This window comes from Misgurnus anguillicaudatus, chromosome 10 (genome assembly GCF_027580225.2).
Source record: "Misgurnus anguillicaudatus chromosome 10, ASM2758022v2, whole genome shotgun sequence".
NCBI lineage: Eukaryota > Metazoa > Chordata > Actinopteri > Cypriniformes > Cobitidae > Misgurnus > Misgurnus anguillicaudatus.
In genome coordinates, this window is record NC_073346.2 from 26,250,774 (window position 1) to 26,276,564 (window position 25,791).

General features: G+C 36.6%; 1 protein-coding gene across 3 annotated transcripts; it reads right to left on the reverse strand.

The window, feature by feature from the left end:
* Positions 1-610: 610 nt before the first annotated feature.
* ptpn6 (protein tyrosine phosphatase non-receptor type 6) lies at positions 611-25,359 on the reverse strand. 3 transcript variants are annotated; one of them, XM_073872251.1, is made up of 16 exons: positions 25,216-25,346; positions 24,971-24,999; positions 23,405-23,527; positions 21,950-22,144; positions 17,225-17,405; positions 15,103-15,219; positions 13,838-13,969; positions 13,151-13,256; positions 11,704-11,774; positions 11,466-11,612; positions 7,168-7,302; positions 4,528-4,682; positions 3,373-3,440; positions 2,455-2,606; positions 1,468-1,541; positions 611-1,016 (listed from the first exon to the last, which is right to left on the reverse strand). In XM_073872251.1, exons 2-16 carry the CDS (start codon positions 24,976-24,978, stop codon positions 914-916), a joined length of 1,767 nt encoding a protein of 588 aa, XP_073728352.1. In that variant the 5' UTR covers positions 24,979-24,999; positions 25,216-25,346; the 3' UTR covers positions 611-913. The 3 variants fall into 3 exon arrangements, with proteins under 3 accessions (XP_073728352.1, XP_073728353.1, XP_073728351.1); XM_073872252.1 differs by lacking the exon at positions 24,971-24,999 and having other exon boundaries at positions 25,216-25,359; XM_073872250.1 differs by lacking the exons at positions 24,971-24,999; positions 25,216-25,346 and having other exon boundaries at positions 23,405-23,553.
* Between the last annotated feature and the right edge of the window lie 432 nt (positions 25,360-25,791).

Sequence of the window (25,791 nt, forward strand, 5' to 3'; positions counted from 1 at the left end):
AATGTTAAAATTATTCTGTGAAAAAATCTAACTTTGATATCTTTAATATTGACTAAGAACCCCCAGACTCTTCGGGGTTAACAAAGTGTAATAATTACTATAATATACTGCATTATACCACAGGGCTGTTGAACGCTTTGATTGGTTGAGAAATGTCGCCAATTATTTCTTACATTTAGTACAATTTATTACAGTTTTTTATTGTAAATACGAAAGTATGGCATTTTTTCATGTGAGAATCAAATATTATCAAAAATATTTTTAGATTTTAAAAAAAAATTTTTACCTCAAAAACCAAACCCTGTCACACAATCTTTCCTGACAAACTGTAGTTTATGTGGCACTCTGTAAAGTTCATTTACCCCCCCCTAATGTTTTTCCCTGCTGTGTGCTTTAGTGTAAATGGGGTCAGCACAGTATGGGGTTCAGTGTTCAAGGGCCATGTTTAACCCATATGTGTACACCTCTCTGATGTACAGAATATGAATAAGACACCTGCTGCCTTCTCACTGGCATAAAGCCAGGGTCTGTGTATATATCATCTCTCCAGGACACCAACCTTTCCTGTTACAAAAATATCATCCAGGAAAAAAATAATCCCCGGGGAAAAGCCTATGCAAAGATGTATTTATTTGATCACAGCCGATAAATACAGTCTTTTGACAAGACTTTTATTAAAATTGAGAACGACATGGGAAAAAGCACAGTTAAAACATTCTTCGTCTAAATAATTATAAATGAACAAACACAAATAGAAATTTTGCAGAATTTGTTGGTCATCAATAAAAATGTTGTCTTCTTTCTAAAAACCTCTGGCTCAGTACACTTTAAACAACTTATATGCAAAACAGCTGAAAATTTATTTTAAAAATAAGCTGTACAACTATAAAGCACAATCTCGTCTTTTTCATTTTTATCGTTTTCTCACAGAGCCACTCTTCTTATCCTCTGATTTCTGTTTTTTGACATCTTTCTTTCCCTTTGCGCCGAGATTCTCATAAACATCTTCGTTTTTCCTGAAACAAATATTGCCTATTAGTCACAAACTTATAGCAGTCATTATAACTATCCCACATTTGAATGAAATTCATTTTCACTGTAATGCCTGTCCTAAAAACAGCTTCATTAAGATGCCGTTAGAATTTAAAATGTAAATATTCATGCCATTAAACTTTAGACCATGGAGCCAGTGATGATAAGAACAAGGTCAAGCTGGGACAATACCAGATCTGAGATAAAGGGCCCAAACTCATTCCTTTTGTTTGTCTTTGTAATGGGACGTTGCACAATGATTGCAAGGCCTCCGAATTGCGCGTGTAAGCAGAATGGCCCATGTGACTGAAAGAACATTGAACCGGCTACTTAACAGTAAGCAAAAGATAGGAGGATGTATGGGGAATGTTTGTGGAGTATTGTGGGAGTATTAGAGATACAGGACAGGCAAAGTGCTCTCTGATGCATACTCACTTTGAAGAGGTTTTGCGACTGGCTTTCTGGTGTTTGGGTTGAATCGAGAGGTTTCCATACTCAGTTTCTGTTTCCTGTAACAGAAAGTGAAAAAATAAGAAACATTTAATACAACAGACAGAGACACTCATTTGGATATCTAGTCTTCTTGTTTTCTCTTCCTCTCTTGCATTGTTGACTGTGGTATTATAATGGTGTCATCATAAGGGACACTCCACTTTTTTATGCTAATTTTCCAGCTCCCTACATTAGATTTCTACCGTTTTGGAATCCATTCAGCCGATCTCCGAGTCCGGCGCCACCACTTTTAGCATAGCTTAGCATAATCTATTGAATTTGATTAGACCATTAGCATCGCGCTCAAAAAACAAACAAAAGCGATTCGATATTTTTCGATATTTAAAACTTGACTCTTCTGTAGCCACATAGTGCACTAGGACTGAAGGAAAATTAAAAGTTGCGATTTTCTAGGCAGATATGGCCATAAACTATACTCTCATTCTGGTTCAATAATCAAGGACTTTGCTGCTGTAACATCGCTGCAGGAGGCGCAATGATATTACGCAGCACCTAAAAATAGTCCTCTGCTATTGAAACTAACCAAGGGACTACACAATGTAACTACAGAAGAGTCAAGTTTTAAATATCGAAAAATATCGAAACTCTTTTGTTTGTTTTTTGAGCGCGATGCTAATGGTCTAATCCGATTCAATGGATTATGCTAAGCTATGCTAAAAGTGATACAGCCAGACCTGGAGATCGGCTGAATGGATTCCAAAATGATAAAAATCAAATGTAGGGAGCTGGAAAATGTATTTTCAAAAAAAAGTGGAGTGTCCCTTTAAGTTACATACTGCAGTTTTGAGAACAAATATTAATGATTGTCTGTTATATTCATTGTCTGTTTTATTGATTTTTGCTAATTTTTTTATTTTTTGTAATTTAGAGGGCATATATAGGTAAAACACACACTCATGTCTTACATACCAGGACGGCTTTATGTGTGACCTTAGTTGATTCTATATAGTGAAGCACGGCCATGTAGATGAACTTGTACTGGGCCTCAGTCTGTACCATGCCGGACCGCTGATCCCTAACCATCTGAATACACTTCTGGATGTCAATGTCACAGTCCAGACCTGAAACAGATAAACTCATTAAAACACCAATTGCATCTCAGTAACTGATCCAGAACAGTCCATGTTAAATATGTGCTTACAAAAATATGAAATGTGCTACTACAATTGAGCAGTAAACAGTAAACAAAGGATAAACCCTACTGAAAAATCCAGCTAAAACCAGCATAAGCTGGTAGCTGGTTTTAGCTGATTTAAGGTGGTTTATGCTGGTCCTCCCAGCCTGACAAAGCTGGTCATGCTGGTGGGCCAGCTGGTATTCCAGCATGACCAGCTAAGTCCAGCTAGACCAGCTTAAAATGTGACCAAAACACACCTAGACCAGCTTGCTACACCAGCAAAACCAGCTTCCTACACCAGCAAAACCAGCTAAAACCAAGCTGGGGACCAGCCAAAACCAGCTCACCAGCCCATGCTGGTCGTAGCTGGACCCCTCAGCAGGGAACCCACTAATACAAAATTGTGTTCATAATGCATTTCTGTTTGCTCCTGATTTGTGTAAAATGCATTTCAGACAAACATAACCCTGACTCTGAGGACAGGTAACCGTTAAGTCCCTTTGAGGAAAGTCATCCCACTCTGTGTCCATATCTACAACACCTCCAGGCAGCTATTTTAATCATATGAGACCAAGTTCTACCTACAGATATCTCTAATATTACCAACTATATTCATTATAAAACAATATACATTTTCAACCCTAAAATATAATTTTCCCTAACCTTAAAACCTTACAGAAACCTAAAGAGTACTTAATAAGTAAACTCACCTTTAGCATCAATTGTATCTATAAGCATGTCTATCACCACAATGGTTCCTGTTCGTCCAATACCAGCACTGACAAACACATAGAGAACACACTTTGAATCAGTATATGTATCCAAGTGTTCCAAGGTATGACAAACTAAAGTGTTAACAAACTGTTATTTCTAAAAAATTAAAGGACACGTTTGGTATTTTAAACTTAAAGCCCTGTTTTCAGATTGTTTATGCTGAAATAGAGCGGTTTTGACTAAAATTTGGACATTTGATGCTGGCCAGAGAATTTTCGGGTGTTTGTTCTATCACCTCCCACCTCCACAATGGGTCTATAGGTGCACTGGAACAATCCTTCCTAAAATGCATTAAACTTTCGTTTACAAAGACATGAAACTCACCGAGCGGTCAGGGGTGTTCACTGATATGCCCACACAAAAATCGCTGCAAAAGACGCTTTCCAACAGGTGTTTTAGCATTTGTTGTAAACTTGTGGATGTATTTTTCCAAACGCCTCACATCCGTATATTCTTCCGTTGAGAGCTTGAATAATAGACACTCCAGCCCTGTTGGTGGCGATAATCCTCCTTTGCCAATTGCAAGAATACAAACAAGGTTCCCGGCACGGAGTAATACCGTACCTCACAGCACATCTAATCCAAGTCAATGGAGTTGGCAAAAACTACGATAAAACAGCTGTTGGAAAGCATCTTTTGCAGCGATTTTTGTGTGAGCATATCAGTGAACACCCCTGACCACTTGGTGAGTTTCACGTCTTTGTAAACAAAAGTTTAATGCATTTTAGGAAGGATTGTTCCAGTGCACCTATACACCCATCGTAGAGGTGGGAGGTGATAGATCAAACACCCGGAAATTCTCGGGCCAGCATCATATGTCCAAATTTCAGTCAAAACCGTTCTATTTCATCATAAACAATCTGAAAACAGTGCTTTAAGTGTAAAATACCGAACTTGTCCTTTAAGACTGTCTCTTGTCTTTATGTCTAGACATATTGAATAAACACAACTCAAATTACTCTATGTATGCATTCAAGTCTTATGTTGTGTATACTAAAGTTGTTCAAATGCTCATGTGGTTTACGGAGCATTATTTTAGAAAATCAGTTCTAGGTACTGAAACTGGTGCTCTATTGGGCTTATGGAGGTACCTGCAGTGAATTATCATTGGTCCGTTTGAGGAAAGTTCATGCTGTTTGCCGTTGACCTGCTCAAGAAAGCTAAGAACTCCACCGGGTTCCTGGGGCACACCATGATCTGGCCAGCTTAAATACTGGTAGTGCCATATGGTTCTTGGTGCTTCTTTCTGAAATCAAATTGATTTCAGATAAGTTAGATATCAAAAAGAAATAGAGCCCCAGTACATTGTAATATTTAAGCTTAATATTCAGCATCGTACACACCTAAAAATAAATGGCATTAAAAAACTATTTATGGCTTTATGGTTCTATGAAGAATCTGGAAAATCTGAAGAACCTTTCTGTTTCACAAAAGGTTCTTTGTAGTGTGAAAAGGTCCTTATAAAAGATATAAAATCCTAACCTTAAAAGAATGTCTAAGGCTATTTCATGCATTCTGACTTATTAACACAGTTTAAGAGTTGGATTCCTCATGCTAAACATAGGCAAAGCGTCAAAAAAGCAGGACGTAACTTCGCCATGGTTCTTACGAGTTCAGAAGTTTTTTTTCATACAAGTTTTTCAACATTCATACGTAACAATCTTGCTTTATTTCTTTTATGGGCAATTTTAGTACAGGAAGTCTAGTTGTGGTCCTTATATGGGCACTTTAACCAGAATAGCGCACGCACACACCAACCAACAGCTGACACGAAATCAACGTTACCAAAGTGTGTTGTTGTTTGTGAGGGAAATTAAAGCTTTTTCAGCTTCCCAATGAACCCAGCATTAAGAAAACAATTGATATAGTTTGCAGTTGTGCGTGTGTTTTTATTTAAAGCAACACCAAAGAGTTTTTTACCTTAAAATAAAATAAAATAATGTTTCCAAAAAAGTTTCAGTCGTTCATCCACTCGAAACCGGGTGAACGGCACTTTCACATTCGCTTTGCAGCCCTCTATCGGCCAAACCCCCACTAAAGAAGTTTCCAACCGTCGGGTCGCGGTCCTGTAGTTTGAGTGAAAACTACAAAAACTTGCTTTATGGCATAGCTACAATTTAATCAGAGCCAGCTATGCTGCAGTATTTACCACAGTGGTAATGGACAATTACGCTTCTAACCTGTAGGGGGAGCAAAGAGCAAAAACTCTTTAGTCCCAACCGGTTCATGAGTTGCAGGCGGTAAGTAAAACTGCATCAAATGTCTGTGTTTTTTGGTAATCGGTGCATAATGTGCATATAATGTAAAAGACACAAACATGTAGTGAATCATAAGTTATCCAAAGATAGTGGGATAATGTTTTATGTGGGTTGCTTGCTCGTGACTCACTGAACCGGCGGTACGCCTCCAGGGGCTCAGGCTTATTCGGAAAGAATCGGTACAGTTGATCTGTCTTTTATAAATCTGATAAAACTAAAGACTCTTTGGATATATGAAGGAGGTAATAGCCTACAACTCTATACTGTAGGTACTCAAGATTAACATGAGATAAGCAGAAACACGGTGTGTTATGTGAGCCTTAATTGTTAAGAGAGTATGTTTATAACATTTTGTGGACTGAATTAATTATACATAACCCAAATTCTGTGTGTTAAAGCTTACATAACACACGCTGTTTCAGCATTTCTGATGTTAATCTAGATTACTTGTTACATAGTATTACATCCTTTATATCTCTGAAGAGTCTTTAGTTTATAAAAGAAAGATTAGCTTTACCGATTCTTTCCGATAACGTACAAAAAAATGAAGAAGGAGGAGTTACTACCGCGGGAGGAGCGAGTACGAGTCATGCAACACTATACAACACTGTTTAACTTATTATTTAACTACATGTTCATGTAATTTATATAATATGCACGTGCCTATTTTTAACATAAGACAGAAGTATTAGTTGCCGTATGAAACTCATGACTTGGTTGGTACTTCTCAATGAAATGCAGCGCTTCGAACACACACGCAAAACTCTGCTGCTACCCCGGATAATAAACTATATCCATTGTTTCCATAAGGCTGACTTTTTTCTCCTTTCTTCCAAAAACACACTTCTTTCATGCCATTGTTGACTTTTGAAATTAAACAAAGCTGTCGCGTCATGTGATGTTTGTAAGTTCTAGCGTCTTCCGCTGATTGACAGGTGGGCGGGGTTTTCCGGGGGAAGTGCCCATATAAAGAAGTGAAACATCAGCTGGACCCGTAATCGGAAAAAACTTTCTGAAACTTGTACGAACCCTGGCGAAGTGCATTCGGCACAGAAATACTGCTTTTTTGACACTTTGCCCACGTTTAGCATAAGGAAACAACTATAACTGTGTTAATAAGTTAGAATGCATGAAATACCATTAAAACACACAAATATTGGGACCTATACCATAATTATAATAATTCTAAGGTTTAATAACCAAGACTTACTATGTACATTAAAGAACTTTAAAAAACTCTGGCGTAATTTATGTAAATAAGCATTAGATTTTATAGAAATTGAGTAAACTGAACAGAATGAACTTACTGAATCTTGGCCACAGGTGCTGTATGATGCTTTTATCCAAAGCCATTTACATTTTGTGTTTTATCAGTTCATTCTCTGGTAATCTAACCTACTGTACGATTGTCTGTGTGTAGCACTTCCCTCTAACTGTTTGAGCTAAAGCAACATTTGGATAAATTTTCCTTACCCGATGAGTAGCTGAGAGTTCCATCACTCGGACCTTATAATCAGTAGCATCCATCTCAGACAGTAACGTAACCACATATCTCCCTGCCTCCTTTCTCTCTCCTTGAGTTGTAGGCCAGTATGGCACACATTTGTTCTGAAGAGAGGACATGTTCAATAACAGGTGATTATGTTTATTTTGAATAGAGAATGAAATATTGTATTTGAAGTCTTACATCTTTTTTCAAAGCATTGAAATTAGTGTCTGTTGGAGACTTCTCTTCCCAAGGGTGCAAATTCAAAATACAGTGGCAAGAAAAACTATGCGAACCCCTAGGAATAAACTGGTTTTACTGTGATTTGCAATAAAATGTTCTCTGATCCTCATCTAGGTCACAACAATAGACAAACACGATGCGCATAAGGTGACAACACACAAATAATTATAGTTTCTTGTGTCTTTTTTGAAAACCCCCATTAAACATTCATAGTTCTGGAGGAAAATGTAAGTGAACCCTTGGATTTAACAGCTTTTTGAGCCAGCAAATATTTCAAGCAAGCACTTTCAGTAGTGAATCAGACCTGCACATCGTTCAGAATTTTTGCTCATTCCCCTTTACAAAACCGCTTTAACTCAGACACATTTGTAGGATGTCTGGTGTGAACGGCTCTCTTCAGGTCATTCCACAGGTTAAGGTTTGGGCTTTGACTAGGCCACTCCAAATGGCGTATTTTGTTTTTCTTAAGCCAGTCTGTAGTGCATTTCCTACAATGCTTAAGGTCATTGTCCTGTTGCATTAACTAACTTCTACTGAGCTTAAACTGGTGGACAGCCACCCTGACATTATCCTGTAGGATTTTTTTAACTTAATAATTCATTTTACCCTCGATGATGGCAAGTGGTCCAGGCCATGGGGCAGCAAAGCAAGCCCAAATCATGATGTTCCCTCCACCATACTTTACTGTTGGGATGATGTTTTGATGTTGGTAAGCTGTGCCCATTTTGCGCCATAACATTTTTCCCAAAAAATTAAACTTTTGTTTCATCAATCCATAAAATATTTTCCCAGTAGCACTGGTGCTCATTTGCAAACTTCAGGCTTCACAGCAATGTTTTTCGGGAGAGCAGCAGCTTCCTCCGTGGTGTACTGTCATAGACACCGTGCCTGTCCAAAGACTTGCGTATGGTAGACTCAGGAACAGAGCTGTGTGCCCATTCCAATGATGTCTTCAAGCCTTTAGCTGTTACTCATGGGTTCTTCTTTACTTCATTGAGTATTTTGCATGGTGTCTTAGGAGTCATCTTGACTGTGTGCCCACTTCTAGGAAGGGTAGCTGCAGTATTTAACAGTCTCCATTTATAGACAATTTGTCTAAGTGTAGACTGATGGAGGTCTAAACATTTTGAGATTGTTTTGTATCCCTTTTCAGCCTTATGGAGTGCAACATCTCTTGATCAGATATCTTTATAAGAGCATGGTTCAGAAGAGCTGATGCTTCTTAAGGACAGCAATCTTAAAATGTGTGAGTGTCTTAATATCAATCAAAGTTGCACTAAACCACACATTTAAACTCATTTTATTAATTGGACTCCAGTTTGCCAGCTTCTGACAAAAAAAGCTTTCAATAAAGTAATTAGTCCATGGGCTCACTTACACTTTCCTCCAGCACCGCGAATGCTCAATGGGTGTTTCCAAAAAAGACACAAGAAACTGGAATTATTTATGTCTTGTGAACTTATGCACATCGTGTTTGTTTATTGTTGTGACCTACATGAGGATCAGACAACATCCCATGGCAAATCACCGTAGAAAACCAGTTCACCCCCAGGGGCCCACATACTTTTTCCTGCCACTGTATGTGTTTGGAGTGTCATGTGTGGCTCGTCATGTGAACCTGTGTGCATCATATACCTCATGTCAAAATACATGCCTGCTGCACACGCGTCAAAAGGGTTTATGATAAAAGAGACGCTCACTTAAAGATACTTAAAGGGGACATATCATGAAAATCTGACTTTTTCCATGTTTAAGTGCTATAATTGGGTCCCCAGTGCTTTTATCCACATAGAAAATGTGATAAAGATCAACCCAGTAAATTAGTTTTGGTAAACCATTCTCTGCAAGCATGTGAAAAAATAGCTAATTGAAATTTGGCTCCCCTTATGATGTCAGAAGGGGATAATACCACCCCTTAATCTGCACCGTCAAACCACGGCACTGCCATTTAGTGCAGAGGTCAGCTCATTTGCATTTTAAAGGACACCCAAAATGGCACATTTTTGCTCACACCTACAAAGTGGCAATTTTAACATGCTATAATAAATTAGCTAAAACTTCACATATGTACTCTGGGGACACCAAAGATATATTTTACATTTTTTTAAAAAGTCTTGTGAAATGTCCCTTTTAACACTGAACTCTGATTATGCATGAGATTAAGCCAGTATCTGGCAAACGCGAGCGTCTCTTTTATCATAAACCCCATTATACAACAGTTCTTTCTGGTTCTCGAATCTGATTGGCTAAGAGCTATGCGATATTGTGCTGATAACGGCACTGTAACCGCTTCACCTTTCGTATCATTCTGCCACCTAGTGAATGGAGGTCCTCTAAACAGGCTCATCTCTGAATGGAGAAACTGCACCCACACACGGACCTGGACACACACACAAACGCGCTGTTTTGAATCACGCTCCGTGTGTCTCATTAGTTCACTAGCTCGTAAATCAGTCTGTGCATCCCAATTGGAAGTTATTATTTCGTCAAAGAACAGCGCTCTTGGATGTTACGTTAAACTTAATGGGATTAATGTCTTGTCACGTCGTGTGGACACTTGGAAAGAGGAATGTAAACACTCATTTTCTGGAGCTATATCGCTAATCAGAACGCGAAAACAACGTGGAACTGCAGGTAAGCACCGCAGCTTTTAAATGTGGACATTGATCATTTATTTTATTGTGACGTGACTATTAAAACATGTTATGGGATATCGCCACTGATATATTTATAAGCAGCATGCAAAAACATATCTCTGACACTTATAAAAAACAGTTTTATATAGTACTGACAAGAACGAAGTTTAATAATAATCGAGTGCTCGTATCGCGTTAAGAGTAAATGGGAACGCAATAGTAACATTATACAAGTATAGTTTTATTCACATTTACCTCGCGCCAAAACAATAACACCACAAAAGACACTAAATATGAATAAAAAAACAAGTAATAGTTTGATCATGACACCAAATACTGCTGATTTGATCTCATTTTGACGATCAAAAACAAACAAGGCCGACATTAGAGCCAGGCAATCCCTGTCAGAGATTTAGCCCAGAGAGGGCGGTAGTCAGCGGGGCGAGTGAACACTGACCTCCACTCATGCTTTGGTTCTCATTCGTACCGAATCTCACTAAGCAAACGTTCAAACAGGCGCTATCTTTACTATTCGACTGCAGATTTAAATATAATACATATACATTCTCGACTGAACTACTCTTAAAACTACACTTTGTGACCAAGAAACGGTAATATAAAGAAACGGCTTTTCCGTCCATTGAGTTGTTATGAGATTCAAAGCAGCCGAAAGTGTTTCCTGTCATTCTGGCTGCTCTCAAATCCGTGGCGGAAGAAGTAGTTCTCAGACAAAGAGGCTTTTAAAATAACTCCGTTGTTGTTTTCTAGTTTTCGTTTTTCAAACGTGTGCCGTCGAACTGTTGTATAAAAGCAATATCGCTCTCGGAGTCGTGTGATATAGCTCTATATCATCACGGCTGTGATTGCCTCTGGCCTAATCACAGCCGTGATGCTATAGAGCAGTGTTTCCCAATCCTGGTCCTCGGGCACCTCCTCCCAGAAAGTTTTAGATGTCTCCTTATTTAAAACACCTGATTCGACTCATCAGCCTCCTTCCAAAATGGTAAACATGTGTCCCTAACAAGCTGATGAGTTAATTCAGGTGTGTTGGATGGGGAGGCATCTGGAACTTTCGGGGGGGGCGTGCCCGAGGACCAGGGTTGGAAAGCACTGCTATAGAGCTATATCACACTCCTACTCGAGCGCTTTTTGGGCCGATACCGATTTAAACAGACAACTCGGCCGATAAAAATCGGCGGCCGATACATCGATGCATCACTAATTTTGACATGACGAGCCACACACATGACGGGCTTAATACATGTTTTCACAAACTTTGCATTGTGTGCCCTCGAAAAAAGAAGTCACCGGCCACCACTGATTGAAAAATTATTATTATTATTATTATTATAAATATTATTAATCCAACACTTCATTATATAACTTCATAATTTTAAAGTACTAACCCGTCCTTTTTCAACCTCCCTTGTTGTCATGACGATTACTCCTGTCTTTTCCTGCCATACCATTTGCCAAAAATCATTTACAGTGGTCGCAAGGCAGCCTTGACAGGCGATGTAAACTTTCTGGTGATCGATTTCCATTAATTTGTTCTGTGAACAAAGACATACCGAAACATACAGTTTATAAGATAGACATATTATAGATGTGATTTAAGAGCTAAAGGTTTGATTGTGTACATACTATAACATAGTTGGCATTGATGTAATCAGAGCCGACGACATTAGGATCTGCATTTGCCAGGATAACGCGGGTTTCATCAACTAAAAAGAAAATAGAGAAGAGGTGTTTTACAAAACAAATGTGACCCAGCCTGTAAAAACAAGTGATTTAATGTTATCAATTGTATAGAAAATCATCCAACATTATGTAAAGACCATCCTGTAGCCTGGATTTTACAGATAGGGTCACGTATATGTAAGGAATTATTTATTATTTTATGACGAATAATTGATGACGGGCCATTGAATTATAAGAAAATAATGCACATCAAAGTGGTAATGCCGTTACACCACAGGTGTGCATTATTTTCAAATAATTCAAAGGATCCGAGTCAATTATTATGCTCATACCACCGTTACCACAAACATTGCTCTGGTGCCTATTTTTAAAGGATTAGTCAATTTTCTTAAAAAAATATCCAGATAATTTACTCACCACAATGTCATCCAAAATGTTGATGTCTTTTTTGTTCAGTTGAGAAGAAATTATGTTTTTTGAGGAAAACATTCCAGGATTTTTCTAATTTTAATGGACTTTAATGGAACCCAACACTAAACACTTAACAGTTTTTTTTCAATGGACGTTTCTAAGGACTCTAAACGATCTCCAACAAGGCATAAGGGTCTTATCTAGCGAAAAATGATTGTCATTTTTGACAAGAAAAATAAAAAATATGCACTTTTAAACCACAACTTCTCATCTATCTCCAGTCCTGTGAAGCGCCAGCGCGACCTCACGTAATTGCGTAGTGACGTAGAAAGGTCACGTGTCACATGAAACGCACGTTTGCGGACCATTTTAAACAATAAACTGACACAAAGGCATTAATTAGTATCATTCCACATACAACAATGTCAGAACGGTCCTCTTTCTCCACACTTGTAAACACTGGGGCGTAGTTTCGCATTCGTCATCCATGACCTCTTGACGTGATGATGTTTTACGTGAGGTTGCGCTGACACATCACAGGACGGGAGATGGACGGGAAGTTGTGGTTTGGAAGTGCAAATTTTTTGTTTTTCTTGTCGAGAATGGCAGTTGTTTTGCTGGATAGGACCATTATGCCTCGTTTGGGATCGTTTAGAGTCCTTTGAAACTCTGTTAAGTGTAAAGTGTTGGGTTCCATTAAAGTCCTTTAAAATGAAAAAAATCCTGGAACGTTTTCCTCAAAAAACATAATTTCTTCTCGAATGAACAAAGAAAGACATCAACATTTTGGATGACATGGTGGTGAGTAAATTAGGTGTGCAATTTACAGAAAAATAATCAACACCCATGGAAAATTTCTCAGCCAATCAGAATACAGCATTTGACAGGCCCGTGGTATATTTAACTATAATTACTCTATGGGCAAATATAAAGCATGCAAATCTGTCATCCAGGAAATACTGCTATTTGATCAAGTGAATTTCATCAAATGGAAGGATGTTCTTGTATCTGTTTTTGCTTTTGTTTTCTGGTCTCATCCCTTCATCTCTGCTCTTTGTTACCTTAGTTTCAAGCTTCTGCAGGGCCTACAGAAAATAAAAAACTGATTTACAAACCGAGAACAGGTAGGGAAATGAAGAGACAGAGAAAATATATGACCACATCCTGACTGTTGAGAGTGAATCTAAACAGCCGTTCGGCTGCTGTGGTCTAACCTTACTCCGACCAAACATCAGCATAATAAGAACAAACTAATTTTAGCAACAGTTACTTGAGCCGTAAATAGTTTCAAACAGGATATTTATAAATTTATTATTTAATCAGACTTACGATTTATAAACCTATCTAGTAAAGCTATAAACTGACAAATCAGTGATGCTGACAAATCTCTAGTCTTCATCTTTGTCATTCATATAAAGGATTTGTGTATATGTTTATTTTTTATTTATTAAAATTGTTAAATATGTTTGTTTTGTAGGGTAAAAAGATGGGTTGAAGGATTATGGTTGTGGCCTTGCAAACTGCTGTTAGATATGTGAATTTATTACCTATATTACCACCAGCATGTAAAATATAGTTTCTAATATGTGCAAAACCCAAATAATTGGTGTATCCAGACAGATCTGACAGGAAAAGCAATGATAAAAACCTTTATTCAGTCACTTACATCAAACTCTTCCCAGAATCCGGCTTTTATTTTTTTATCAGACCCCTCCTTTTCCTCTCTCTCTGACGTCTGGTCGAGCTGCTTTACTCTGCTCTCGATATCAGCTGCATTTAACCTGGTGGAGTAATAGGGCTGAGGAAAAGAGAGGTGGGCAGACACCAAAGGAGAGGGTGAAAAGTAAACAGAGACAGACATTGGAGAGATGCAGACAGAGAGGGCGAAGATTAATCACAACATTAAAGGTGCTTCCCACAGCTAATGTGCCATTTTGTCACACTGCAGAGTAAACAACTAAATTCAACACAGATATTTTCCGATTCATTTTATCTGAGTAAAACAACAGCCACTGATCACAGCAGACATTTTTAAAGTTATAAAGCAGCTCATTTATGTGATCTCAGTTTATAAACTCAAAAATCAATACAGACACAGCAATTAGGGGTTGTTAAAGGGGCCATGGCACAATACTTTTTTTAAGATGTCATATAAATCTTTGGTGTCCCCAGAGTACATATGTGAAGTTTTAGCTCAAAATACCACATAAATAATTTATTATAGCATGTTAAAATTGCTATTTTGTAGGTGTGTGCAAAAATGTGCCATTTTGGGTGTGTCCTTTAAAATGCAAATGAGCTGATGAAATTCAAACAATGATCACAATGATGGTGGCTTTTTGCAATTAAAACTCAATTGTGCTTTTCTCTTCACTAAATGGCAGTGCTGTGGTTGGATAGCGCAGATTAAGGGGCGGTATTATTATAATAAGAGCTCCTTATGAAATCATAAGGAAAGTCAAATTTCAACGACCTATTTTTTCATGTGCTTGTAGAAAATGGTTTACCAAAACTTAGTTACTGGGTTGATCTTTTTTAAATTTTCTAGGTTGATAGAAGCACCGGGGACCCAATCATAGCACTTAAACATGGAAAAAGATTTTCATGCCATGGCCCCTTTAAGGATGTTAAATATATAGTATAATGCATGCTTAATTGTTTATATATGTAACTGCTATACAATATGAAATAAGTGGTTATATAAAGTATTGTAACTAAAAACTGGCACCAAAGTGCAATGTTGTAGTGCATGAAATGCACAGTGATCAGTTTTTTATTGTAAATATAATACGATGTTTATAAAACTCTCTCTGTCTAACAGTGATTATATAACCCTTAAATTTAGCCAGTGGGTCTTCAATTCTCTTCAATAATGCAGCAATTAAAACTCGCAACTGGGTATTATATGTACTAGAGAGATTATTTATTTACCTGTTTGAGGTACACCATTGTGCCAGATAACTCCTCGATACCAGTACGTTTGAAGTGCTCAACAAGGTCTGTCAAACTGTCAAAAATGTCTTTACCACCAACCGTATAGCGGTCATTCTGTAATAAAAAATAAACATGAATTCAGTTACTTCACATTTAAACCACAGTATGTGAATTATGGGATTAGTGGTAACATCTAAAATACCGTGCACCATTTTAGGACACTTAAGCTATGCTTTAAATGTTATTGCATCAGCCACGTGGTATATGAGAACAAATTACGGCAAACCTTTACCCAGAACTAACTTCACTTTGCTGTTTCCGCAGCTATTTTTAACTAAGAGGGCATAAAACAACTTTTTTACATTAACATTTATCCATTACTTTATATTTTATTCACAACATAACCATTACATTTATGCATTTGGAATTCAGTCAATAACTGTACGTTTTATCAGTACGAAAATCAAACCCATGACCTTTCCCAGCAAGCAATTGTGGCTAAAACAAATCAAAACTTGATCCATCAGTGAAAGTCTAATAGACGTCTAACCATAGCCCAAGAATAGACGATGCGTATATGTTTAGAAGAAATGAAAGCAAACACCTTCAACACCTGTTGACTTTGCTTCTCCAATTATTTTGGCAAAAACGGCATGTAACCAAATTAAAGGTTATATAGGGAAGAAGTGGGTTACTCATAGCTGGACTATATGGGGTCTATACTTAGCCGTTTCGGTTTTTGCTTGCTGGGTTGTGTTTCTAACACACTGCTTTTCCTATCACGCAAAAGAGAATAGAAAGCCCTTTGTTTCTTCAAACCAGATTTACAGAAGCGCACACTGGTGAGGGCATTGCGACATTTAGGATAAAATAGGGTTAACTTAGGCTGGTCTAATACGTTTAAAAAGTATTGTTTAGTTCTCTGAGCCGATTAAAACCTTCACAAAACAAGAGATTGTTCGGTTAATCTGCTCTGCTATTTACAGCGCAATGCAAAGCAGTGATGGTGTTTGTTCTAGGTAGAGCACTTTGAACCCCTGCTTACACATGCATACGCACATACATACAAGTGGAATAAATAAACAATGGACAAAGTGACCTCATTTTTAAATGTTCTGAGCTCAGTGGAACACAGCCACCCCCACTGGATTGACACACACACACACACTCATGACTCAAGTCCAGTTTAGTTTATTGGGGGTAAGTCCATCCTTATGTGCTTATGAATGTATGTCAGTGTGTGTTTTGCAATAATATATTGTAGATATCTGTGTGTGGGCTTAAATGTTATACTGTGCATATATGTATACATATATACTGCACGCAGTGCTGTGGTAAAATGTCTACTGTACGTATGCGAGTAAATAATATTTGCTATATGTCTACGTTTGTTTAAAAAATTGTGGTATTTCTGACAGTTCTTCAAAACAAACTTGATCAAAACGTCTGTATGTATAAGATTTTATCAAGTACAGTGTGGCATTTTCAGTACCTATAAAATGTACAGTATATCATGAATACACTGTAAGTCAAATGCATCAATGTATATATAGACGGTTTCTTCATCGGACGCACATGTGCTGATGCGATCTGGATCCGAACTTTACTTCGTTTTGTTTTTTTTATGGTCTGACTAGTTGCTAAACTGATCTCTTGAACAAATGCCTTGTCGAAAATAACAAATGTTTTGGTTTCCTAGGTAATCTGTGTGTTGTTTTTTTGCTTGTTATATAAATAAACTACGTTTAAAGAACTTTGTTGTTATTTATTCTTAGCGGAAGTTAAGTGCGGACCACAACAGCCGCTTGTTTATGTTGTTACTGCTGAAACCGTCTATATATATTTTTTTATAACATAAGTACATTTATAACAACACTCCAAATACATAAGTGGATGTAAATATGCTTTACTGTACATACTTAACACTTTAAAAATTTAAAGCCTATTTGCACCATTCGTGCTAAAAAAACACAAATGTGAAGAAATGTCATTACAAGATTCAATATAACAGTCTACATAAATTTAACCTGCAGTTGTTTTGCAAATTTGGATCTAAGACCACAAAACCTAATTTAACCTATATACAATTACACGTGTATGAGGAAACACAGGCACTTACATTGCACATGATCTTTATATGGGAGACCCTCCCACCAGCACTGGTTTGCTCATCGGTTAGTGCAGACAGCACAAAGTCTCCTGGTTTGGAGAGCGACTCCCTCACCAGGAACGTCCCAGGCTCGTTGCGCTCACGGAGCAGTTTCTCAGCATTTGGACCTGACAGGTGGCCATGGTACCATCTTAAAACAAATGGGTATAAAAGAGATAAGCTTTGGTTAGTGTGATGTTAATCATAAAACATCACGCAACAGAAATGAAAGCCTTTGACGCACACAAACCAAAGCACAGGATGGCACTGCTTGAAAAAAATACAAATTCGGTTGCAATACAAACCACTGTAGCCAAAAACACAATTTTTGGCTTTTTAATATGTCTATATCTGCAGTATACAGACGTATAGCGTTGCATTTTTGGATTAAGTACGTGTAGTGGTCTTCATGCACTGCATGCTATTAGGTTCAGCAATTAGGTTCAGTTCTCAATTTCTACATTTTAGCTTCCTGTACTGTGGTCGGAAAATTTTCTGATGACAAGATTTCTTGACTCGAGACTACGGTTTATTTTTAGTTTGTCCTTCCTTCATTCTTCTCTTGTGAAAAAAACTGCAGTGCTTGCTACATCACTTTTCTGGGGTTCTTCCGTGATTGCTCTCTGACAACTGCAACCCGTTCATTAAGCGCTTGCTTTTGTTGCTAAACTATACGATCTTTCGATATTAAACTGAGAAATAAAAGAATAGTTTAAGTATAATCATATACTTAAAGGAAATAAAGACATTTCTTCCACATAAAATATTACTATTAGTATTTACTATAGTAGACTGTAGTATAACTTTATAGATACCGAAATGTTTTTAAACCTTACCATAGTAAAGTATTGAAGTATAAGAGTAGTGAGGTATTTACTATACACTTTAATATACTACAGTATAGTACAATTTATATTGATAAATGTAAGTAATTCCCAATACATTCTGGGGGAAAAAGGTACAAAAAGCTGACACTGGTGCAGTAGCCTTTCAAAAAGTACACATGTGTATCTCAAGGGTGCATACTACTGCCTCAGTACCTGAAGGTTGCATATCTGTACCTAAATAACACATTTCAGGACCTATTATAAGGCACTGTCATATTGACAGCTATTTCTGACAGTGTATAATAGTGCTGAATGTATATTTTAGGCAGTCGTGTGCAGATAAGCAGTTCATAGTATTAACTAATATGACAGAAATACATTTTCAATATTTTTTCAGTTTGTGATCAAATATCACTGCATCATTAATGCAACAAACTTGAGGTATATACATTATTATATTTTATATGAATGCCACATGTATACGTTTTAAACTGAAGTGATAGTTCACCCAAAAATGAAAACTTCAACAAAAAAAGTTATTTTAATCATAAATGGTAAGCACACATATGACGGTACCTACTGACTTCCATAGTATTTGTTTTTCCCACTATGGAAGTCAATTTGTACCGTCAACTGTGTGGTTACCATCATTTATCAAAATATTTTTTTGTGTGTTTTAACAGAATAAATACAGGTTTTGAACAACATGAGGGTGAGTAAATAATAACAGAATTAGCATTTTGGGTGAACTATCCCATACACACAAACTTCTGCAAACTATTTTCAGCCTAGAAACATCTCATACCCATTACACTGAATGAGAAAGTGTTTTCTGCATTTAATGTGCTGTGCGTGTATGTCTCGTGTCTAATACTGATATTAATAATTCAATTATGTTTTAACTTTTTTTTCCGGGTTTGTTTGGGGACTGAAGTTCACTTTCAGTAAATCATTCTCAGTAATAGAGCTCATGCACAGTACAGTTTATGTTTTTATCAGTGAAGTCTTTTTGAAATAGAAAAAAACGAACATTTTACTGTATGATTCAATTTTTTAACTTGTTAATATATAACGCAAAAAGATCTGATTTCTGTATGGCTTCATGACCAACAAACCAAACACTTTTGAGCAGTTCACAAAACAAAAACATGTAAACTTGACATTTGTGTTTTTGGCGCCATTACACTTTTTTATGTTCCTGTGAGCCATTTACTCACACAAAACACATATAATAGCACGTATATGGTGCATGCATGCAGGAAAATGTTAACCTGGGATTGGCTGTGACCTGGCACAAAGCCAGCAAAAGAAACTTTGTACAGATTCGTTGAGCAGCTCATCATCATGAGTATGACCAAAAAAGAGAAAGAGAGTGACAGAAGGGTGGAGAGACATGAAGGAAGGTCTAAATGGCTCTGGTCACTGTTTGCAAATGTGTCAAAACTAAAGTTTCCAACCGCAGACGAGAAGAGGAAGTCAGACACATGGCAGAGGGAGGGCTGGGGTGTGTTTGCAATTCAAGGTGCTTCAACGAGAAATAAAGAGCAGTCCAAAAAAATCAATGTACAAAATAATGAAGCATATTAATGGTGGCATATTTGCATGCCTTTACTGGTTTTACTCTGGTGTTGAGAAGTGAGATGTTTTAATGCACAGCGACCAGGAGTTACGGGGAACGCATGGCTCATTCATTCTTAAATAGAGCAGGTGAATAATCCATTAGACATCAATGCTTTCTGTGTCTTTAAAGCATTTTTTTCTATAGTTAAGTGGACAGGGTAATAGAAGTAGTCACAACCAATAATGTATAGAATAGTATTTATGCACTATAAAAAATTATATCAAATTAGCATATATTTTTTGTTACTTTAACTTATGTTAAACAATTTCAACTTGTTTTTATAAGTTATGTCAACTTAAAACTTATAAAAGGTTGCATTGACTTGCATAACCAAGTTGCTTCTTCATGCTGCGTTTTTTACAGTGTATGTCTTTTTGTTAGTTTTAAATTTTATTTTCCATTATGCATATTTTATTAATATATGTAATTCCATTATTAATATGTAACATTTCCATTTTCTATATTTTTTATTTCTGTATTTTTGTCCTTTTTCTGCATTGTATACTGTACACAAACTAAAATCCTGAGTTTTTTAACCAATATGGACAAACTCAAACATTGGTTTGATTTAACCTACAAAATGTACATGTGACCCAACCGTGGATTGAAACAAACATATGTTAGGTTTGTCTATATTTTAACTGTATGAACTTAAATTAAAATTGTACATTTTTCAAATCATTCACCATTATGGTAAACGCCCTTTTTCTGGATAAAACATACTGTTCTGTGTAATTTAATCTATTTTGCTATACTAAATAATATTTTTGCACAAAACAATGTGCGAGTGTGAAGTTTTATGTGCTATACTTCGGCATAATGATATTAGGTAAGTAGTGCGTCAAGCTCATAAGCATCGATAACATTTATACACTTACGCATACCTGTACTGTAAGCCACGCTCAAATGCGTATAAAGTTCAAGAGCTAATCTAGTTCAGTTAGTGTGAGAAGATAAGTCTACATATATTAATGTGTATACCTCCACCTGAAAGACGTTTCAGCAGCTGACTATTTCGGTAGATTAGTGAGGATTTATATTTATAAACTGACAAACAGTGGTTGTGTTCTGTTATTATCACTTCTGCCAATGGCCAACACTTTATGATGATTCTGCAAATGTAGATATGATAGCAAAACATAATATGCTAAGCATATTATTGTGCCAGATCAGCTGCATGTGTCTTTGGTCACTGCGTGTAACTGTTTATTAAAAGTGCTGTATATAAAGATGTAACCAAATATTCAGGATACACACCCATAATCGATAATTGGAGCAGGTAAAATTTACTATTGGGGACTTTTATTTGGTCCTGTATATTAAAGATTTTACAAAAAAAATAACAGTCATTGAAATGGTTGATTTTGTTGCCTTATGTCAAAGCATATAGGGGTGGTTTCCTGGTCAGGGTTTAGATAAATCCAGGACTAGGCCTTAGTTATATTAGGACATTTAAGTCATTTTTACAAACAAACCTTACAAAAAAACAATACTGGTGTTCAAACAATGGCACTGTTATATTTTAAGCTATGTCATTACATGGTGGTTTTAAATTTAGGCAGCTCAAACATGCATTTTAGTCTGGGACTAGGATAGGCCCTGTCCGGGAAACCGCCTAATAATGTTCAGGTCTTATGGCTTAACTCTTTCACCAGTGTTTATTTTAATAGTTTAGTTTTGGTTCCTGCAATACTTTCTCCAAATATTCATAAACATCCATGATAAGTGCATTACTATAAATATGCATTTTTGTTTATTTGTACAATCTAACAAATGAGTCGATATTTTCAGTTGACTAAACAACATGCAATCCGAAATGTTTGGGCCGCATCCCATTAGAAACATCACATTGCTTGTTCCTCACTTTTAAAAGAGCTTTCCAGACTTGCTACACCAATATCACAATTTTAGTTTGTTATTTGCATTTTTATATGTTCCAGGGTGTAATGACATCACAAAACCCCTTACACACTGTAAAAGGGTTCTTTCTCGGGCTGTTTGGTTTCAAAAAGAATCTTTACCGTTCACAGAATCAAACTTTTATTGTAGTAAAACTTTGGAGAACCAAATATGGTTCTTCTGTGGCATCGCAAAAAATAACCCTTTTAGAATCTCTTTTTTTTAGTGTAGAGTGAATTCAGGTAGATTTAGACCGGACAGTCATACAAATATATAAAGTTTCCCAATCTACCCAAAGTCAGCCTATATCAGAATCCAAAATCTCTAGTGTCAAATGTGACTGCTTACCTCTCCGTAGTGGGGTCAGAGCAGTTTAATGGGTATTTGAGCTCAATAACTGTCCCATCTTTATCCTGTAAAACTCCATGGTCTGCAGTGTAGTATTCCACCAGTTCGGCCAAAGTAGCAAACTTCTCCCCGCCATACAAGTCATAATAATCGCCTGTGTTCTGAATCCTGATGTGGGTGATCATATTTCCCACTCTAACAGATAGAGATAAAAAGAGATATATTTAGTGCAAATCATGACGAAAAATAAATATGCTGTGCGCTATAAAGCTTATGAAATAAGCATGATAACTTAAAAAGAATTAATCTAGACCTCTAAGCTACTGTAAGTCAGACTTTTTGATGGCAAAAATCAAAACCGGATCATCAACATCAAGACAGGAATAGCAGAGCAAATGGAGTAACAGTAGCTTAATAAAGCATGAAGAAATAGCATGTAGTAAGGACTTGATTGCAAGTCTTATTTACAAGATACTGTAATAAATATATCTTAACTAATGTCATTCACACTAGTGACTGATGTGTAATAAATGCACACTTTTAAAAATAAATGTGCTCCACGATGCAATAGAAGAACCATTTTTGGCTGTATGGTTCTATGAAGAATCTATAACAACTAAATAACCTTTGTCAAAAAGTAAAAAAGGTTCTTTTTAGATTATAAAATGATAAGAAATGCTTTGACTGAATAGATATTGAGGAACCAAAAATGGTTCGCCTATGGCATCGCTTTGATGAGGCATTTAAGCACCTTTATTTTTAAACACATATGTTCTGCTGCATTGAAATAAACATGCAAGACAATAAATATTATTAGGCTACTTCTTATGCATTTTAGGAAGTACATGCAACATTTGCCAAAATGTGACTGCCACTGTGCTAAATAAAAAAAAACAAATATGCAAAGAAAAATTTGTCTAGAAATTCATGTACCACCTCTAAAAAGAAAAAGTAATATAAAATATATAAACGCAAATCTGATTCATGTTGCCCTGAACTGTATCTACTCAATGATAAAATAATTGCCTGATATTTATCACAGAAAATCTAAATATTAGTTTAATAGCAGCATAAAAATTAACCCAATATCTAAACCAGTATAAACAAAAATGTGGGGCAAAAGTCCTCCTCCCCACAGTTCGGAAAAAGTAAATGGTAAGTACATACAGCAGCGAACTGTTCAACACTTCTATTTTTATAAAAATTTTGCTTTTTAGAAATTGAACAAATGCACAAGTGGAAAGTCACACGTGACTTTACACTTTGCATGTCATTCACAATCACAACAAATTGTACTTTGTACAAACTGCAACTATATCACCCAGTCATATCTCTGATTAAGATAATATTTCTACCTCTAAACAACATGAAACATGGCTGAAGAAGGAAGTTTGTCGCATAATTTGCGGCATTTTCTACATTATTATGGGATCACGTAAAATCATAGTGTTGTACCTAACAGATAGGGAGAAATCGCCCACATTCTTCTTGCTGGGTCGTGCCAGGAAGCTGCCATGGAAACCTCGGGTCTTCAGAACGGCCTCTGCTTCTAAACCAGACAGATCTCTGTGAAACCACCTGTTAAACATGTGAACAAATGGATGCTGGTGTAAAGCACGTTGCATGTGATGATACACAATACACATTTGCACTTTCGTACAGTTTTGCAGGACACACACAAGAGTGTAAAGCGTAACAATATGTAATGTACCACATAAAACAATCCCGTAGTATACTTAAGTTATTACTATATTCTATTCCTAGATATCCAAAGTGTTTTTGAACCTTTCCATAGTAAATATTAAAGTATACTACAGTATTTAATACAGTTTATCAATTTGCGATAATACTACACTCTGTGTTTTTTAACCAAACTGTTGGGTCAAAAAGGGACAAACCAAGCCGTTGGCTTAAATAAACCCAGAACATGTAATGGTATTATACTTTAGTATTTATTGTAGTAAACTCGACACTCTAAAAAAGGCCTGTGTTATTTTCAACCAAGCGTTGGTTTTAAAAGGGAAGAACCCGTTGGGTTAAATTAACCCAGCGAACGTTTATATTTGACCCAACAACCCAACATAGGTTATAGGCCTATTACAACCTAACGGGCTGGGTTCGTCCATTTTTTACCCATGCTGGGTTGAAAATAACCCAGCATTTTTATAGTGCAAATAAAGTTGGAGCATACATTAACAAAGTGTAGTAATTACTATAATAAACTACAGTACAGCTGAGCTTACTATAAAAAATTGTACTGAAGTATAATACAGTGTTTCTTTCGTGAGCCCGATGTACATTTATACAGTGATGCTTATTCACAAATAAAACTGTATTAATGTGACACAAGCACACTTCTCAAGCAAGCTGCTTAAATTATAAAACACATAAAAATATAGTTACGCTGCTCAAAATTAGGGGGAAAAAAGGATTTGGACACTTTTTGGTTGTCAAAGTGGAACATGAACACATGTGCTGAACTACAGTTGAGGATTGTCTGCAGATCTGAGAGGAACTGAATTCATGTCCTAACAAAAAAACATTTGTTCTAATGCAGTGAAATGAATATACTTTTAAGTGTCCAAATACTTTCCAAGCCACTGTGCGTTTCAAACAACACAACCTATGCATTTCGGCAGTACTTCAAAAGCAAATGGGTGCCTAAGCGTCAGATAATTGTATTTTTGTTAAGCACATGCAAACGTATTTATAAACAAACATACATAGACTCTTTGCTATAAGGCCTTCTCTCAAGCTCTGTATCTAACCACCACCCGCATTTGCAGAAATGCACGCGCGCGCATGCATCAGCACATAAACACACGGTGCGCTTGTGCAGTGGTGGATATGAATATGTAAATAAGCAAACAAACATAAAAAAAACAATTCCTTAAATAACATTGTGCTAAACACATAATTGGCAGTCTGCAGTGGAAAACATTTAAAAAAGCAAAACGGGAAGATGAAGAGTCGAACAAAAAGAGAACAAGTGCGTGAAGTTCACAGCTTGTTTCAACTTACCGCACCATCTTCCTTTTTCAAGCGTTCCTCTTCCAGTTAAAGAAACAAATGTAGTGACAAATGATTACACTTATATTAAAATAAATAAAAACATTTATCCACACAATCATCCGTTGTATATCTTCACACCCCTCCCCTTATTTGTCTCTCTCTCTTTTATTTTTAAACCTGTGCGCTGACATCTCTCAAAAGAACCAAGCGCGACCCATAATGCCTCACTCTCCACCGAGGAGCTTCATACATACCTTCGACCAGTATGCTTCAGCGTCTCTCTTGAAACGTAAACAGTCCTTTCGGTGCTTTGAAGAACTCGTCTTTCTGACGGTGTATATAAGCCCTGTACTCATCTGATGTCCCTCCCTCTCTCACTCTCTCGTGCACTGTCACAACGTCTTCCTTCCTTTTTGTGGCTTTTCATAAAATAGTGAAAGCAACAGAGTAAGAGAGGTAGAGAGACAAATATAGATAAGAGGTCAAAAAGATGAGTCTGATTCTATTCCTGTTCAAATAAGTGGCGCATCTAGCTATAGAAATGAAGCATTGGTAACACTTTACAATACGGTTGTATTTGTTAATGAGTTAGCCAACATGAACTAACAATGAACAATAATTTTTAATCTTAGTTCATGTTCATTTTGGCATTTACAAATACATTTTTGAAATCAGGTGTTGTAACTGTTAACATGATGTAATGCATGCACCATGAACTGAAAACCTATACTGTTCATTATTTGTTCATGTTAGTTTATGCTAATGTTTCCTAAAGTGTTACAGAAGCATTTTATATATATATTGCAGCACCTGTTTACACTACCGTGTCA

What these genes read in the sequence shown, in the direction of transcription:
- ptpn6 (XM_073872250.1), bottom strand. Translation starts at nt 23,538, where the DNA reads ATGTTTAACAGGTGGTTTCACAGAGATCTGTCTGGTTTAGAAGCAGAG. An exon ending in AGATACAATTGATGCTAAAG is followed by an intron (nt 2,607 to 3,372) that starts GTGAGTTTACTT and finishes TATCTGTTTCAG; the next exon opens with GTCTGGACTGTGACATTGAC. An exon ending in TCACACATAAAGCCGTCCTG is followed by an intron (nt 1,542 to 2,454) that starts GTATGTAAGACA and finishes TTTCTGTTACAG; the next exon opens with GAAACAGAAACTGAGTATGG.